General features: G+C 46.6%; 1 protein-coding gene across 4 annotated transcripts in view; it reads left to right on the forward strand.

The window, feature by feature from the left end:
* Positions 1–15,015, forward strand: part of ITSN1 (intersectin 1) — a 257,189-nt gene extending 242,174 nt beyond the window's left edge. For 2 of the 4 annotated variants that reach the window (XM_016947143.4, XM_016947144.4), the window contains 4 exons: positions 180–262; positions 578–661; positions 1,449–1,622; positions 3,318–15,015. In XM_016947143.4, coding sequence (XP_016802632.1) covers positions 180–262; positions 578–661; positions 1,449–1,622; positions 3,318–3,466 — 490 coding nt within the window. In that variant the 3' untranslated portion in view covers positions 3,467–15,015. The remainder of the gene's footprint in view (positions 1–179; positions 263–577; positions 662–1,448; positions 1,623–3,317) is intronic. The other 2 variants (XM_016947145.4, XM_016947146.4) reach the window with 1 other exon arrangement.
* The last annotated feature ends 494 nt before the right edge of the window (positions 15,016–15,509 follow it).

Raw genomic sequence — 15,509 nt, forward strand, 5'->3', positions numbered from 1 at the left:
TATTGATGGCAGGAATAAGTATTAGCATCACGTGACATAAAATCAGATTTTCTTTCCCGAGCCTTTGTTGTTAAAATCAAATGAACAAAGAAACAGAGTCCTGGCAACAGTGTTTGAACAGACCTGAAGCCTTTTTCCTGAGTTTCTGTTTGGCAACTTTCTGTCTTTTTCTGTCCAAGGACTGCCTGGGTGCAGAAAATCAAAGCTGCTTCTGAACTCTACATAGAGACTGAGAAAAAGAAGCGCGAGAAAGCGTACCTGGGTAATGCATGGCCCCGCGGGGTGTCCTGCACAGCTGGGCAGGAGGGAGGGCCATTTGGCTGGGCTGAAAATCCTCAGAATAGAAGAATCCCCTGGACCTAGAGGAGGGGCGTGGAATGAGATGGAAGTGAGCTTGGGGTGGGATGCAGATGGGGATGGAGGGCAAATTCCAGGAGCAAGGAAGCAAGTGTTTAAGGAGAGGGAAGAATTACTTTTGAGTCGGGAGAGGTACATGAAATGCATTGTGAGGCTCACAGAGATGGGAAAGGTGTGGCATGTTCAAATGAAGCATTTTGTGTTTTTCCTGCCATCATAGTCCGTTCCCAAAGGGCAACAGGCATTGGAAGGTTGATGGTGAACGTGGTTGAAGGCATTGAGTTGAAACCCTGTCGGTCACATGGTAAGGCTGTGAGGCGCCCCCCGGCTCCTGCTTTAGGGTTGGGAGTAGGGTCCGGGTTCCCCACACCCCCACCCGGCTCCCCACACCCCCACCCGGCTCTAGATCAAATGTGCTATTTCCATACTCCCTGATCTCCTTCCAGAATTGGTTTAACTAGCACTTGTTAAAAACCTGGAGGTTTTGTGTTTTTTTTTCCATCCTTTCTACCATTCTGCTTCTCCGAGGGATCTGAGTGGCTGCATTCACAGTGGATGTGACACAAGATCAGGCCAAAGTAACGAGACAGGAATGGCCTAGTTTCAAAGCCCACTCAATTAAGTATTTGTTTTTAGTTTAAGGATGAAGCTGACTTCTGGGAGTTTTCACCTGGATTCTCCACCGAATGACACTTATTAAGCATAGCAGTTATTAAGAGTGGGGAGCGGCCGGGCACGGTGGCTCACACCTGTAATCCCAGTGCTTTGGGAGGCCAAAGCAGGTGGATCACCTGAGGTCAGGAGTTTGAGACCAGCCTGGCCAACATGGTGAAAGCCCGTCTTTACTAAAAATATAAAAAATTAGCCAGGCATGGTGGCAGCCACCTGTAATACCAGCTATTCATTCAGGAGGCTGAGGCAGGAGAATCACTTGAGCTCAGGAGGTGGAGGTTGCAATGAGCTGAGATCATACCACTGCACTGCAGCCTGGGCGACAGAGCAAGAATCCATCTAAAAAAAAAAAAAAAAAAAAGAGTGGAGATCAAAATGAGGTGTGAGTTCCACCTGGCGAAGGCTTTTGTTCCCTCCAGGAAAGAGCAACCCGTACTGTGAGGTGACCATGGGTTCCCAGTGCCACATCACCAAGACGATCCAGGACACTCTGAACCCCAAGTGGAATTCCAACTGCCAGTTCTTCATCCGAGACCTGGAGCAGGAAGTCCTCTGCATCACTGTGTTCGAGAGGGACCAGTTCTCACCAGATGGTGAGTGGAACGCGGCCCTGTGGTTATTCCTCCTTCCCTGGCACTCGTTTGCGTGGGTTAATGTTTTCTTACCTGGGGACTTGGTGCCAGGATTCCTTGGGTTTCCCTCCTGAGAGATGAGGCTGGCTGGCACAAGACGAGGCTCTGTCTCCCCTGGAGGAGTCTTCTGGAGGTGTCTCATTGCATGTGGACAGAGCATGCTTGGTCTAGAATTGTGCCAGCTGCCCTGGGCAAACACGTCCATCTTCTGCTTTCCAAAGCAGGTGACTGTGGAGAGGGGTGTGTTTAAGAGCTTCAGCATAGTTCTTCAGTCCTTGGCAAAAAGCTGTGCTGGCAATGGATGAAACTGGCCAATGGAACAAGGATGTTAGCCCACAACAGGAGCCGCAGAATGGGCCAGGTCCCTTTGGGTGGCATTTTTGTACCACTTATTAAGTAGGCAAAGGGATGCAGTCATGTTGAATGAATCATTTCTTCAGCCAGCCTTCTGTTTCTGCTTGGGCCTGGAAAAGAATAGTCTCAGCCCAATGATTCCAAGAAACTACCTGTCTCTCCCTCAACCCAATAAAAATCACCGGTGGGCATGGTGCTGCAGGCCTGGAATCCCAACACTTTGGGAGGCTGAGGCAGGAGGATCGCTTAAGCCCAGGAGTCTAAGACCAGCCTGGGCAACATAATGGGACCTTGTCTCTACAAAAAAATACAAAACTTAGCCAGGCATGGTGGCATGCACCTGTAGTTCCAGCTACTCGGGAGGCTGAGGCAGGAGGATTGCTTGAGCCTGGGAGGTCGAGGCTGCAGTGAGCCATGATGGTACCACTATATTCCAGCCTGGGCAACAGAGCAAGATCCTGTCTCCAAAAAAAAAAAAAAAAAAAATCACAGAGTAAGTTAAAAGATTATGGTCTCAACTTAATTATAACCGAAGAAGTGAGGGTCAAATGCTAGCATTATCTGTACAAGGTTTAAATGGCTCCATATGGCCTTCATCTTTTAGTACTTTTTATATGAATTATCTCATTGTGAGTTAGGTACTCGTTGTGGTAGCTGGTTAAATGTTTGAGTGTGACTGGAACAGTTTGGCTCCCAAGTCTGGGCTCTTAACTACTATGTGTACTGTCAACTTCTAATTCTTTTTTCTTTTTATTTTTTTTTACGTTTTTTTTTTTTCTTGTTGTTCTCACTCTGTCACTCAGGCTGGAGCACAGTGGTGCAATCACAGCTCACTGCAGCCTCCACCTCCCAGGCTCAAGCAATCCTCCTGCCTCAGCCTCCTAAGTAGCAGGGATGACAGGCATGAACCACCATGCTAGGCTAATTTTTTAAAATTTTTTGTAGAGACAGGGTCTCACTCTATTGCCCAGGCTGGTGTCAAACTCCTGGACTCAAGTGATCCTCCTGCCTCGGCCTCCCAAAGTGCTGGGATTACAGACGCGAGCCACTGTGCCCGGCCACCTTCTAATTCTGAGAGATAAAGGTTGGGGTTGGGTTTTTTTTTATTTAAGTAATGAAATACCATGACACATTGGCAACTCCGCTGGGGAGCGAGTTGGAAATCCTAGTGTTGGTTTACATCAGAGCCCAGAGAAGAAGGGAGAGCATAACAGTTCATCAGGGGGTCCCCAATATGCCAGACATGTGCCTCGAAGAGAGGGAATGGTCCCTCTTAGGAGGGTCTGTTTGTTCTCTTTTCAGATTTTTTGGGTCGGACGGAGATCCGCGTGGCGGACATCAAGAAAGACCAGGGCTCCAAAGGTCCAGTTACGAAGTGTCTTCTGCTGCACGAAGTCCCCACGGGAGAGATTGTGGTCCGCTTGGACCTGCAGTTGTTTGATGAGCCGTAGGCAGCGGGCTCAGGGTGTGCTCAGCAGGGTCCCAGCCCACGGCCACACATGCTGTCTGGAAATTGTATTCCTTTTCTAAGAAACCACCATTTGGTATTCAGTCACAGGGATATGGGACGGCAAAGACAGGCCCCTCAAAGCTCCTAGGAATCATTCTCGACAATCCTCCCTGCCCCGAAACAATTTCCTGTTTCATGAAACAAAGCTGTGTTTTCCTTTGTCCTCACTACAGGTCTCATTATGGCTTCTAGGGTCGCTGAAATCCCATAGTCCTCAACAGGGTGCAGCTGGGAGTCTAGCCCCTTCCCGGGCTTGAGGGATGGGTCTGGTTACTATAAAATAGATTTATAAATGCAATGTCTATATTTTTGGAGAACTCATGTAACCCTCCTGTTTCTTACATCCACCAGTCCCCAAGTAGACTTCTTGGCCTACAATGCCCAGTCCTTGGTGTGAGTTTAGAAACAATTATGACGGTCCTGTCATTGCTTCAGAATCCCATCTCTCCTGCAGGGAAATGCTGCCTAGAGCTGATCACTCGGTGAGACGGTCTGATCAGGCCCTGGCTTAGCTCTTTGAAGAGCTGGTCTATGGAAGTTTCCAGCATGTGCGCCGTTATAGCCGTTCCTTCCCCCTCTAGGCCTTGTATTAATATATGTCAATGAAAACACACTGGCGTATTGTTGCGTGGATTCAGTTCTGATTCCCAGCATGCTTGGAATATGGTCACAGAAAGTCATTATCTAGAAAGTCACCCCTCTGCTGGATCAGATCACTACAGGTCACTGGAAAGGCAACTTTACAATGTTGGGTCACTGGGTCTCGGTCGGCAGCCATGTTGGAAAAATCTCTTTTGGCTCGGAGGCCTGTGATATTTCATAGCAGCAGTCGTTGCTGGTGACCTGTTCTGTGCTTGAATGTGCTGAATCCTGATTGTTGTAGGACATTTCAACAGCTCTCTTTGGTACGTTCCCCAAAAAGCCATGTCCTAGATCCCCAAGGCGTGAAGAGGAAAAATATCAAGCTGGAGGTTGGGAAAGAAAATGAAGGCAGTCCATTATGTGGTGGGTGAAAGACCCTAGGAGGATGCAAGCCCCGCACATCCCGGGGCAAAGACCTAAGACACTTTTCCACCCTCCACCACCCCAACCTCATGTAATATGCTTGTTGCAAGAGTCAGGACTTTATGACTATGTGCCAAGCTGTTTGGTTTGAGTTCTTTAATTTTTTTTTCCCTTAAATGCCAGGAGATCATCTGGTTAGTTAGATAGTAACTTGATTTGCTAATGAAAAGTGGGGGCCGTGTTTTGTTTGCATGTTAATATTCTCATAATCCTAGTTTGTTGTGGTCATGAAATGTCCTTTGCATGTTCTGTTGGTACTGGAGTCTAGCTTTCCTGTACTAGATGGTGTTCTCTTTGATTGTAGGTCCTTAGACTTTAATTAGGGTTATCAAAGTGCTTTCTAAATGATAGCCTCAGCTTTGTGGCAGAGTACCCCCTTTGCTGGGAACTGAATGTGTAGTGTTATAATTTCCCATGAGAGCCCGGTCATACTTCAAGCAATTTTTTTTGAAGTGTGTGTTGGAAAGGACAACAAAGTTTACATTTCATACTTTTAAGAAATACTTTATTATTTATTTATTGAAGATAGTGTAGAATTTTGTATCAAGAACAATAGACATAAGTATTTTTTGAAACAAGCAAATATACCCTGTAGTTAGAAACTTTCAACTGAACATGTTAGAGACCAAGTTTAACTTCAGGCATGCATTTGTTTACCATTTCCCAGCGGAAAACATGGTTAAAATACTTTAAGTTTATATTTTTTGATGTTGTTAAGAAACTTTTAAATTAAATCTATAAATAGACATGCAACTCATGCTTTCCTATTTCTATAACCAATACCGTTTGTTCAGTGTATTTATGAAAGATATGCTACCATGGTAGAAAGAAAAGTATTCAATGTGTAAATGGGGTAGTGTGGGTCACCATTCCGATCTCTTTTTGTTTTCTGTCCTGTCTTTTCTTCATTGACTTTATTTGCGTGTTAATGTTGGACATCATTGTTCATGTAGGTAGCGTATGGTATGCACAATGACAAACAATCGTTTTAGGTCCCAGGTCACCCACTCATAGTGTCCTATTATTGGAACTAATGTAGCATGAGAAAGCAATATGTGACTCTTTTTCCTCAAGTGACTCTGTTGAGCATCCTTGAGATGCTCCTGCCATGTAGCAAGTTCTGGATTAGTGTCCTTGTATTTACTGGTGTAATTTGTAATGTAACCAATCGTCCGTATGGAGGAGTCGGGCTGGCCCTCGGACCCAGCTGTGATTCATGAGTTGTGTCACAGGGATTGAGAAACATGGGTGATGCATGGAGTCTCAAACCATTGGGCCTCTCTGTTCCTTCACCTCTACCTTCTTGACCATCTGGGCTATATTTCATAGAAATTAAATGCTCCTTGCCAACAAGGAGTCTGTCTACTAGCTCTTTGTTTTCTAAATATAGGAGTTCTCTAGGCCACTGCATCCCGGCATCCTGATCCCAGCCTTTTAGATACCCCTGCAAGCGTTCCTCTGCTCTGAGCCACACTGCTAGCTTCTCCTGCACACTCTGATCTCCTTTAGCCCAAGAAGGGGCTGTGCTGGTCATAGGGTTATGCTGTAACCCTCAGTCTTCCCCGAGAACTGAACTATCCTGAGACCTCTTGGGCTGAGCCTTCTTCACAGAGCAGTTCTCTAGAAGGGAGAGTCCACATCCTGGTCCCTCTGGGGCAGGGCCTGTCTGGCTGCTGGCATCACCCTGGCAGGTGGATGGACAGCATCATCTCCTGGAACCAGGTTTGCTGTGACCATGAGAGCCTGAAGATGTGGCTCATTCGGATCCAGGCCTGGACTAATCTGGAAAGAGGGACTTTCTAGGTGCAGGTCACCAGGGATGCTTGAGAAACTAGAGCCAGACTTCCTTGTTTGTTTGGATAATATGTCCCTGTCCTCTGATAGCAGAGGAAAGAGCTCTGCTCCCAAAGAACATTCATGTAAGAGGAGGCATTTTTTTCTTCTTTGCTTTTTTTAAACAACCTACAGTATGACCTAAGTGTATGAAACTAACTGATTTCATCGGGTAGAGTAGCCCTGAATTTAACTGGGGAAAAAATCCCATCAGAATATGAGTAAATTGACCACCCACATTAAGTCTTATCTCGGTGACCTGGTACCAAAGCAAGGTGTCCTCCAGGGGAGTATTCTGGGGTGGCAGGGGGATTAGGTGCTAGCGCCAGCAGGGAAGGACACTTGCAGGTCTGCCTTCCAAGGCTGAGCAGGCCGGCTGTCTCTCCAGGAACTGGCTAGGACAAGTGTAAAGCCACTGACCACACAGAACCAGGATGTTCTAGAATCTGATGGGGCTGAAGATGAAGGGAGAAATGGACAAGGCACTTCTGGCTTTATTGAAAAGGTGAAGCTCTTGGAGTATATTTTAGAGTAGGCCAGTACCTTGTATAAGCAGAAAAAGACTTCTCTATCTCCACTCCAAGTCGTTTTTTTCTAGTTGATTGGGCCTTTTTGATTGATAAGAAGAAAATGTGTTTTGTATGTGTAACAACTTTAAGAATTTCCATTGGAAACAGAAAGTATGATTTGATTTGATTTGATTTCTAAGTTCTCCCTTCCTTTTCAAGGTTAGCGATGTGCTTTATAGCAGACACTAGCACTTTTACATGAATACCTGGTGTGCTTTGGATGTAACAGGGTCATTTTGGGCTCGAGGTGAGTGTGCAATTAGCAGCGGGTCTGCTTGGTCCAGATATGCTTGTTTACAAGTTTAGAGCATCCTATGCCAGAAAGTGAGATGAAAACAAAGGCACCTGGATTGCTTTGTTTTGCTTTTAGATAAAAGAGCTTTAGCTCACACCAGGCAGAAGCATAACCAGTAGCCCCAGAAACCGGTAGCATGATGAAGCCCTTAGACAGTATAGTCTGAGCCACCATAAGAGGCATTAGGGAAAACTAACACCTCCTTCCTTTTGCACCGTGGGGTGCTGAAATTCCTGCTAGAGACTTCCCCTTACTTCCATGAATGGCCCAGGGGCTGCTTAGTATATCATTAGAATGTTCATTCTCCTCCTTTTCCCTGGAGTGGACCAGTGAGACCAAATGCTTGTGTTTCTCTATGTTTTCAGTTCATTTGTTCAAATGACACAGAAGATGAATCCATTTCTGGGAAGGCTGAGCTCAGATGAGGATTGCTAGGCCAGCCTAGGTTCTGGGGCGGATCTCAGGGACAGAAACAGGCTTGTATTAAGTATGAGTGGCAGGTACTTCTCTAGAACAGCCCTAACCTGCACTAGTGAGGGGGGCTCAGGAATTCCCATGACATTGATCTAGCAGCCTCCTGCACGTAGACACTCAGTTCATTTTAGGGACGTTCAATGCTTGATCAAATGGGGGGCATTTTCTTTCTTTCTTTTTTTCCCCAGCTACAGTGTAATTGCCTACCTGCCTGGGCCCCTTCTAGAGGAAGGTGGGCTTTCCTTGTCCGTCAGGCTGCACTCATGAGGTGATATCGTAAAGCAGCAGAAAGACTGAGGGTGCAAAGAAACCACAGCTGCCATTCACGGGGCAGCTCCCTCTAGCTCTTCTGCCCAGTGACCTTACAGGCTTTAGAGGAGCCTGATGAGAGCTATCCTGGGGGCCAAGGGATGCATTCCCTGCAGCTTCCTCCTGGGGGACCCACAGGTCAGCCCATTCCAGGAGAAGCAGTCTTAGGCCCGTTTGCATCCCCTGCCACTGCCATGTGCCTGCCAGCCCAGTTTCTGATGAAGACGTGGCTCAGTCCCTGCTCTCCTTGTCGCAGTGGCTTGTACTTCATGTGCAGTAGCCCAGGGCCCGCCTTCTAGAGTGAATGTTTCCCTCGAGCCCTTGGATATTTTTATTCTATTTTGAATGGTTCCGATCAATTAATGTTGCTTTGTGTGGGGTTCTTCAGAGAAATAATGCAAACCGGCCAGGTGCGGTGGCTCACACCTGTAATCCCAACACTTTGAGGGGCTGAGGCAGGTGGATCACCTGAGGTCAGGATTTGGAGACCAGCCTGGCCAACGTGGCGAAACCTTGTCTCTACTAAAAATACAAAAATTAGCCAGGGGTGGTGGCAGGCACCTGTAATCCCAGCTACTCAGGAGGCTGAGGCAGGAGAATCACTCGAACCTGGGAGGCGGAGGTTGCAGTGAGCCGAGATCACGCCACTGCACTCCAGCCTGGGTAACAGAGCGAGAGTCCTTCTCAAAACAAACAAAAAAAGAGCTAATGCAGACCTCTTCTGGTTAGACCTGACACGGAGGAAGTAATTGGCTGGTCAACTTAATGGTGCCCCACAGCTTCCTCTGGATCCTGCTTCTTTGTACTTGGAACGCAGTTTATTTGAGCTAGAGGAAAGGAAAGTTCTAGAATTCCTGTTTCCTCAGCCTGCACTGTATCAGATCCAGGATATGTCTGCATTTCATCAGGATCAAGTAAGATACATAACCTTATATCTGTAGGAGCCAGAAAAAAAAAATCTATTCCTGATAGGCATGGAAACTTAGTCCACATGAAAGACAGAAGACATCTAACAGCTGTCTGTCTTGGGAGCATTAAAACCCAGACACCAAGACACACTAGACAGTCCATCTCTGGGTTGTGATCTCTCAGAAACATCTTAGTAGTTAATGCACTGTTCATTTAGGGAGTCCCCATCCTGGTCCAGGCCACCCTCCTAGAAGCTGGGCGGCAGCTGGACGGGCCTGCCTTGGTGGCATTCAAGCAAGCCTAATTGGATTAGGTTGGTGCAAAAGTGATTGCGGTTTTTGCCATTGCTTTTAATGGCAAACTAACTTTAAGTCATTAAAATAAGACCCAACGCTTATAAAAGAGTTCATATCCACCTCCCAATAACTTCTTTAGTTCCATGCAGCCTCAGTCAGTTCCTCCATTCAAAGGAACCCTCTTTACCCTGGCCCTGGGGGAGCCATATTACACCCACATCATAATTTTTCTGACACTATGTGTGCTTGTCAAATTTCAGGGTCAGTTTCCCCTTATTGGATGTCAGGGGTGTTTTGTGAGTTGTGTTTTAATAGGATTCTGTTCGATTTTCTATACCAGCCTATATTGTTACTATCATCTGCCTAGTATGAATATTTTAGTATTCAAAGCCCACCAGATAAAGCTGTGTTCAGAAGTGGACTTATTTGGTCAGCCTTGAAAAAAAAAAAAAATCAGCGTTTCTCTGATATTTCCTGAGGATTAACCAGAAACTAAGGTTCCTTTTTAGGCAGTGGTAAGAATGCGTATTTTCTTCTTCCAGAAGTTCTGGTTTTATACTTTTATCTTTTGAAAGAATAACATTCCTGTGCGACTCTGCTTCTCTTCGCTTTTGCATTTCTCTTTTTTAACTCAAATCTCTTATTTCCTGCCGTTCCTGTATCTAAACAGAATGGGGGCCTCAGGCAGACAGGAACCAAAGAAAGGGTGTAGTGGCTTTGCAGCGCTGGGTGAGCAGCAGCCGCTGCCATTCTGTGCACTGTCACCGGCGGGGGTGGAGGGTCTCCCTGTAAGAGGAGGAAACTCGCTGTTTTCACTGGCAGATTTCAAGGTGCCGGCTCCACCTACCGCAGCTGCTAGGCATTGCTCTTGTGTAGATCGCAGAAGGAGTTATTGGTGATGTGGGGTGTAGGGGAAGACAGGAAAACGGACTTACAGCTAGGAATGTGGGCCTGGCAGAGACCGAAGGCTGGGTGGGAAGGAAGCTCGCGGCGAGCCTAGGGTTCAAGCCTAGCGCGCCAGGGGTCTCCAGTGAGACCTTGCTCTTCCCTGCCGCTGAGGCTGGGGCTGCACGGAGGTCCTCAGCCTTCCCACCCTTTCTGCATCAGCTTTAGTGTCTGTCGGCTGGGTGGACTGCAGGGCAGGTGACCTGGAGGAGGCCCTGCTCCCCAGCAAGCGTTCTAGGAGTTACGGTGTGCTCTATTGGGATTGGGATTGGATTACAGTCTCTACTTGTAGACTTTGACTTCTGGAATTTTAGGTGGAAGGGAATTTTTGTTGGTGGGACGCAGCAGCTCAGTGCGTGGTGTGCGCATGCGTGTTTGTGTGTGTGTGTGTGCATGTATGTGTGTGTGCACGTGTGCATGTGTGTGTGCGTGGGTTTGCGTGCATGCATGTGTGTATGTGTGCGTGCACGTGTTTGTGTGTGCATGTGTGTGCGTGTGTGTCTACGTGTGTGTGCACGCATGTGTGCGCGTGTGTGTGCATGTTTGTGTGTGCGTGCATGTTTGCGTGTGTGCACGTTTGTGTGTGTGCGCGTGTGTATGTGTGTGCGTGTATGTGCGTGTATGCGTGTGCATGTTTGTGCGTGCATATGTGTATGTGTGTGCGCATGCGTGTGTACCTACCCACACCTGGGGGGATGCATGGCTCTGTGCCTTGGAGAGGGAAACAGGAAATACGTTGCTCCACATTCCTGTCATCCTGGTCAGGACTAGTCGCGTGGTTTGCGGACAGAGTGCAAAATGAAAATGCGAGGACCCTTGTTCAGGTGATGAAGCATTTCTAGACAGTGAGAGGAGAGCATTAAGCCAAGCTCAGGTCCCTTCTGAGTGCATAGCCCCTTGTGGCTGTCAGGCAGCACACCCAGGAGGCCGGCCCTGACTACACTGTTCTCTGCTGGTTCCCGAAGCCGATGGGCTCTGTCTTAGGTCTTCTTACTTCGAAAGGTCTCCCGGCAGGCTGTGGCAAGCTGGGCGGATACACTTTTCTAAACGTCTGCATTTATTTCCTAAAAAGCACAAATGGCCTGGACTAGCTAGTGGGTGTGGAACTGAGCCCCTAGTTCACAGCTGTACCCCAAGGCTGGAGAGGGGGTTGCCGGTGGTGGCAGGAGCTCTGGGCTCCCAGTTCAGGATGGGCCACAGGGCGTCAAGCAGCTGTGAGCCTTTACCATTGAGCTCACTGCTTGGAAATAAAACCCTTCCTCTGGGCCTTGGGCATCCACCGGGAGCTTTTCTCCCCTTTCCTGGGAGGACAGCAAGCCTTTTCCAACCTTCTGCCTTCAAAGAGAAGCAGGGTCATAGAAGTGCTCAGTGTCCCTTCCCCAGTGGCTGGACACTTGCTCCTCCAGCCTTCACCCCCTGGAGAGAAGGGGAGTCTGCGGAGCCAGTGCCTCCCCGCCCAGCTGGGCCACACGATCTGGTCTGCAGGTGTCTGGGAGGAACCTGCTTCGGAGAGGCTGCGACCTCCCAGCTAGACTCTCCCCTTAGGATCCCATGTATGGGGATGGTAGGAGAGAAAAGATCCCTCTGTGTAAGTAGCCTCAAGTTCTAGAAGACCATGGCCCCGGGAGGCAGCTGACCATGAAGCTGGGCTTCCTGTTGTTGCTTTCTTTCACGAGCTAACTTTTCCTGGGCTGGACGCTCCAAAATGTTTGCAGTTCCATTTGCTTTTTGCAAGTAGGTCCCCATCTCCATATACATTGAGCAATAATCCTCACTATGTTTCCCGATTCTGTCTGGGATTATATTTGCTAAGTAAAAATGTTGACAGAAATTGCAAACTCATCTCACCTGGATTTGATTGAGTCACCTTGAATGACATAACAAATTATGGCTTTGTTTTCATGCGTCGTGCAGTCTTCCGGACTACGGGAAGTTCTGCAAGTGTTCTCCAGGGGCATTTCATTAATAGCGTGTCAGCATTAGTTTTAATGAATGAACATTTGAGGTACATTCTATAAATCAATATCCTTAAAATGTCATCTGCTAAACATTCACTGTGACAGAAAGTAGATATTTTAGCAAGATCTATGTTAATGCTACTTAATTTTAGACATGCATTTAAAGCCTACATGGCCAATAGCCCAAGTATCTTTGAACTGTGAAATCAAGCTCAGATCTCATCTGCTGTAGCCCCGCAAGCCAGAGTCTGTGCCCTCCATGACCCTTCTTATCCCTTGGTGGCCCTGCATAGATAGGGGAGTTGGCCCCTGCCCACCCTGTGTTGTATTGCCTTAGCTCCATCAGCTTTGTACCCTCACACGTATAGGTGGTGAACTTATGTGTAAATACATGTGTACAGATGAGAAACTGCAACAAAAATGTCCTGTGGATGATAATCAGCTCAGTTTCCGGTTTTCTACATTCTGTGCTGTTTCCAGCTAAGAAAAAGGCGAACTCCCACTATATAAAGGGAAAAGGTTGTATTCATGTCATGTTCCTCATGAAATCTCTGCTGTATGTTTATGGAATGGCCATGACTAAATGTATATATGGTATGTAAGAGGCCATGCTGTTAAATGTTGCATAAACTAACACAGATTCTGTAGTCAAAAATATTTAACTTGTTATTGTAAAATGTGATTTGTCATTGAGAGATTATTTTTCTGTATGTATATGAGAGTATTTTAGGAATCTAATTTAAGTGCATAAAACTATAGAAAAAAATTTAAAACCTATTCCAAGAGTAGAAAATGCTTAATCAGATTACTTGGGTTCAACTCAACTAAATTTCTTATATTAAAAAAAAATTCCAAGTTGTATATGTTAGAAATCAAAGGAGTCATTTTTTTTCCTGCAGGAAATATGATAAATTTCAGTGTAATGGGTGGTGGCGTGATCAAATGAAAAGTATCCTGTAGCTATGACCTCGCATGGGACCTTGGTGTTGCATTAAAAATGGATTTTTGCAGATCACATATCTGAGAGGGTACTTGTGTCAGGAAGGATGAGAGGATAGGGAGCCTGTTTTTCATCAGATCCATGTGCCACGCAGGCTTCCTTGGGTTCTAGTGGATTTGTTAGGGATCTGGGGCTGACGCAGCTATCCCACTAGAGAGGCCACTCTCTGACTTCCAGGTCGCCCTTTCTACTTCTGTATCTGGATTGATTCAGTTTATCCCTAATTAACGTTTGCGTTTTCCATGAAATTTCCTGATGCATCCTCACTGTCTTCAACTGTTGCACAGCCAGGTGGGTGGATGGATGGTTTAGGGTTTCTGAGTTAAGCTGTTTTGGGGCAGGCTTCTGGATGCCCATGTTTCCATGGAGACCCCAGGGGGAAGATGCCTTCCTCCCGTCTGCATTCCCAGAAAAGCATCAGAAGTCCAGGCTGCTTCTGGGGCACAGACTTTCTGTACTTGGCCACCAGAAGTGCCCCTTAGGCCACCTAAGGAGGATTCTGTGAAACTCAATGTCTAAACCCCTGAGAGAGGCATTCAGAAATGATTTCAGGAGGGGGCAACCCCAGGAGTCCAGCCTCCCCTGGCAGCCTGGAAATACTGCAGTAACAAAAAGAGCTGGTTTCTGGTGATCTGAATGCATCGTGTTTGGGGGTGACACCGCTGGTGGAAGGTTGAGGGCCTGTGGTCTGAAAAGACATCTGAAGAATGTGTTAGGTTTTCAACATTTCTTTGAACAGGCTGCGTGCATCTTAATGCTGTCAACCAGCAACTGGAGCCCCTTTTTTGAGAGGCCCGAACCAGTAAAGCTGCTGACTTCAGGAGTATGGGAAGCTGTGATTTCTGGAAGCTTCCTGGAATCTATTTAGATGTATGAATAATCTGCAAATCACTTAGAGGCACTGTCCATGTGGTCCATAACTGGCTTTATTCCCAAAGATGGAGCTCTTCAGAGATTTCTTTGTTCAGGCGCAGCCTTGGAAGGCCACCTAAGGCCTGCCAGCAGAGGAGATGAGCTCTGGTCTACCAACCCCAAACAGGCCCTGACTCTCCTTCCTTAGAACGATGCCCTCTGGCTGGGGTGGCAAGAGGGCTGTGAGTGGAAACAAGTCAGCCAGTCAACTGTCCCTTGGGCCTTGGTTGTTTCAAAAAAGTCTGGGGACAAGAAAAGCTAGAACATGGGGCCCTCCCTTCCCAGGAGTGCTAGCGAACCCTCCCAGATAGCCTTTGCCTGTTTGGAAAAGAATGTAATCCATCAGAACATGAGCTCCTTGTGCTTCCAGTGACAAGCGGGCCACAGTGCTGGTGGCATGTTGCTTCCCTCACAGCCCTGCCCAGGGGTAGGACCAGGCCCGCCCCTTGATGGATGTGCTGTTGATTGTAATATACTTCTGTTGCCAAATAATGGTACTGTTTAATTTTCCATAAAAGAGAGACTATATTGTCTGATATGTAATGTTAATGGAATTCTAAGAATTACTAGACGCTATTATAAATTGTAGACTTACGTATTTGTCTAAGGGTTTGATGAAGCAGGGCCAAAACATTGTTTCTTCTTTTTTGTTTGAAAGAAGCTGAGGTTTGTTTTTGCTGTTTGAGTGTTCCTTTGGCAACTTGTTATGTGTGAAATGTTAAATTTTACCGATTAAGATGATGGTAACTGAGACCTTTCTTTAAACCAGTAGCAACATCAGTACAAATTGCTCTTCCTGTGTATCTTGAACCTAAAAAGAACAATCTCTTCAAAAACAAAAACAAAAACAAAAAACAACTCTTTGGTCATTTTGACCTGTGTGGTTTAAATTCAAATAGTTCATGAATAAAAGGAGAAAAGCCAATCTGTTATAGTGGATTATTTTGGGTTCTTTCTGCTTCACTCTTTTCTGAGAGCACAGGAAGCTAACAGCCCTGCAAATGGTGTCTCTTCCTCTTCCCACAGATAAGATTGTAGCTGTGCAAGGAAAATTGTGCAGAAATAAACCTAGAAAACAAAACCAACCAACAACCCTTTCAGCTGTCCTACGGCTTCAGATAAATGTTAGCTAACACCAAGCAGAAATAGATTTCTGTGTATGAAGTCTTTGTGAGAACAGGAGAAGTTTTGTGTTGTACAGCATAAGAAATTCTGAGGGTGGGGTTGAGGGGGCGGTGCAAAAAGCTGATTTTCTTATAAAGACATTCAGAAGGGTCGCTGAATTTCCAGGAAGAAGTTTCTAACACACGTAACTCCACGTGTTCAGCACTTGGGTGATCTATAATTCTGCGTTCCATAAAACCCAACGCTGAATTGTATTAGGTTGTTTCCTCCTGTTCTGGTTTTAAGGCCATTCCT

Source organism: Pan troglodytes, chromosome 22 (assembly GCF_028858775.2).
Source record: "Pan troglodytes isolate AG18354 chromosome 22, NHGRI_mPanTro3-v2.0_pri, whole genome shotgun sequence".
Lineage (NCBI taxonomy): Eukaryota > Metazoa > Chordata > Mammalia > Primates > Hominidae > Pan > Pan troglodytes.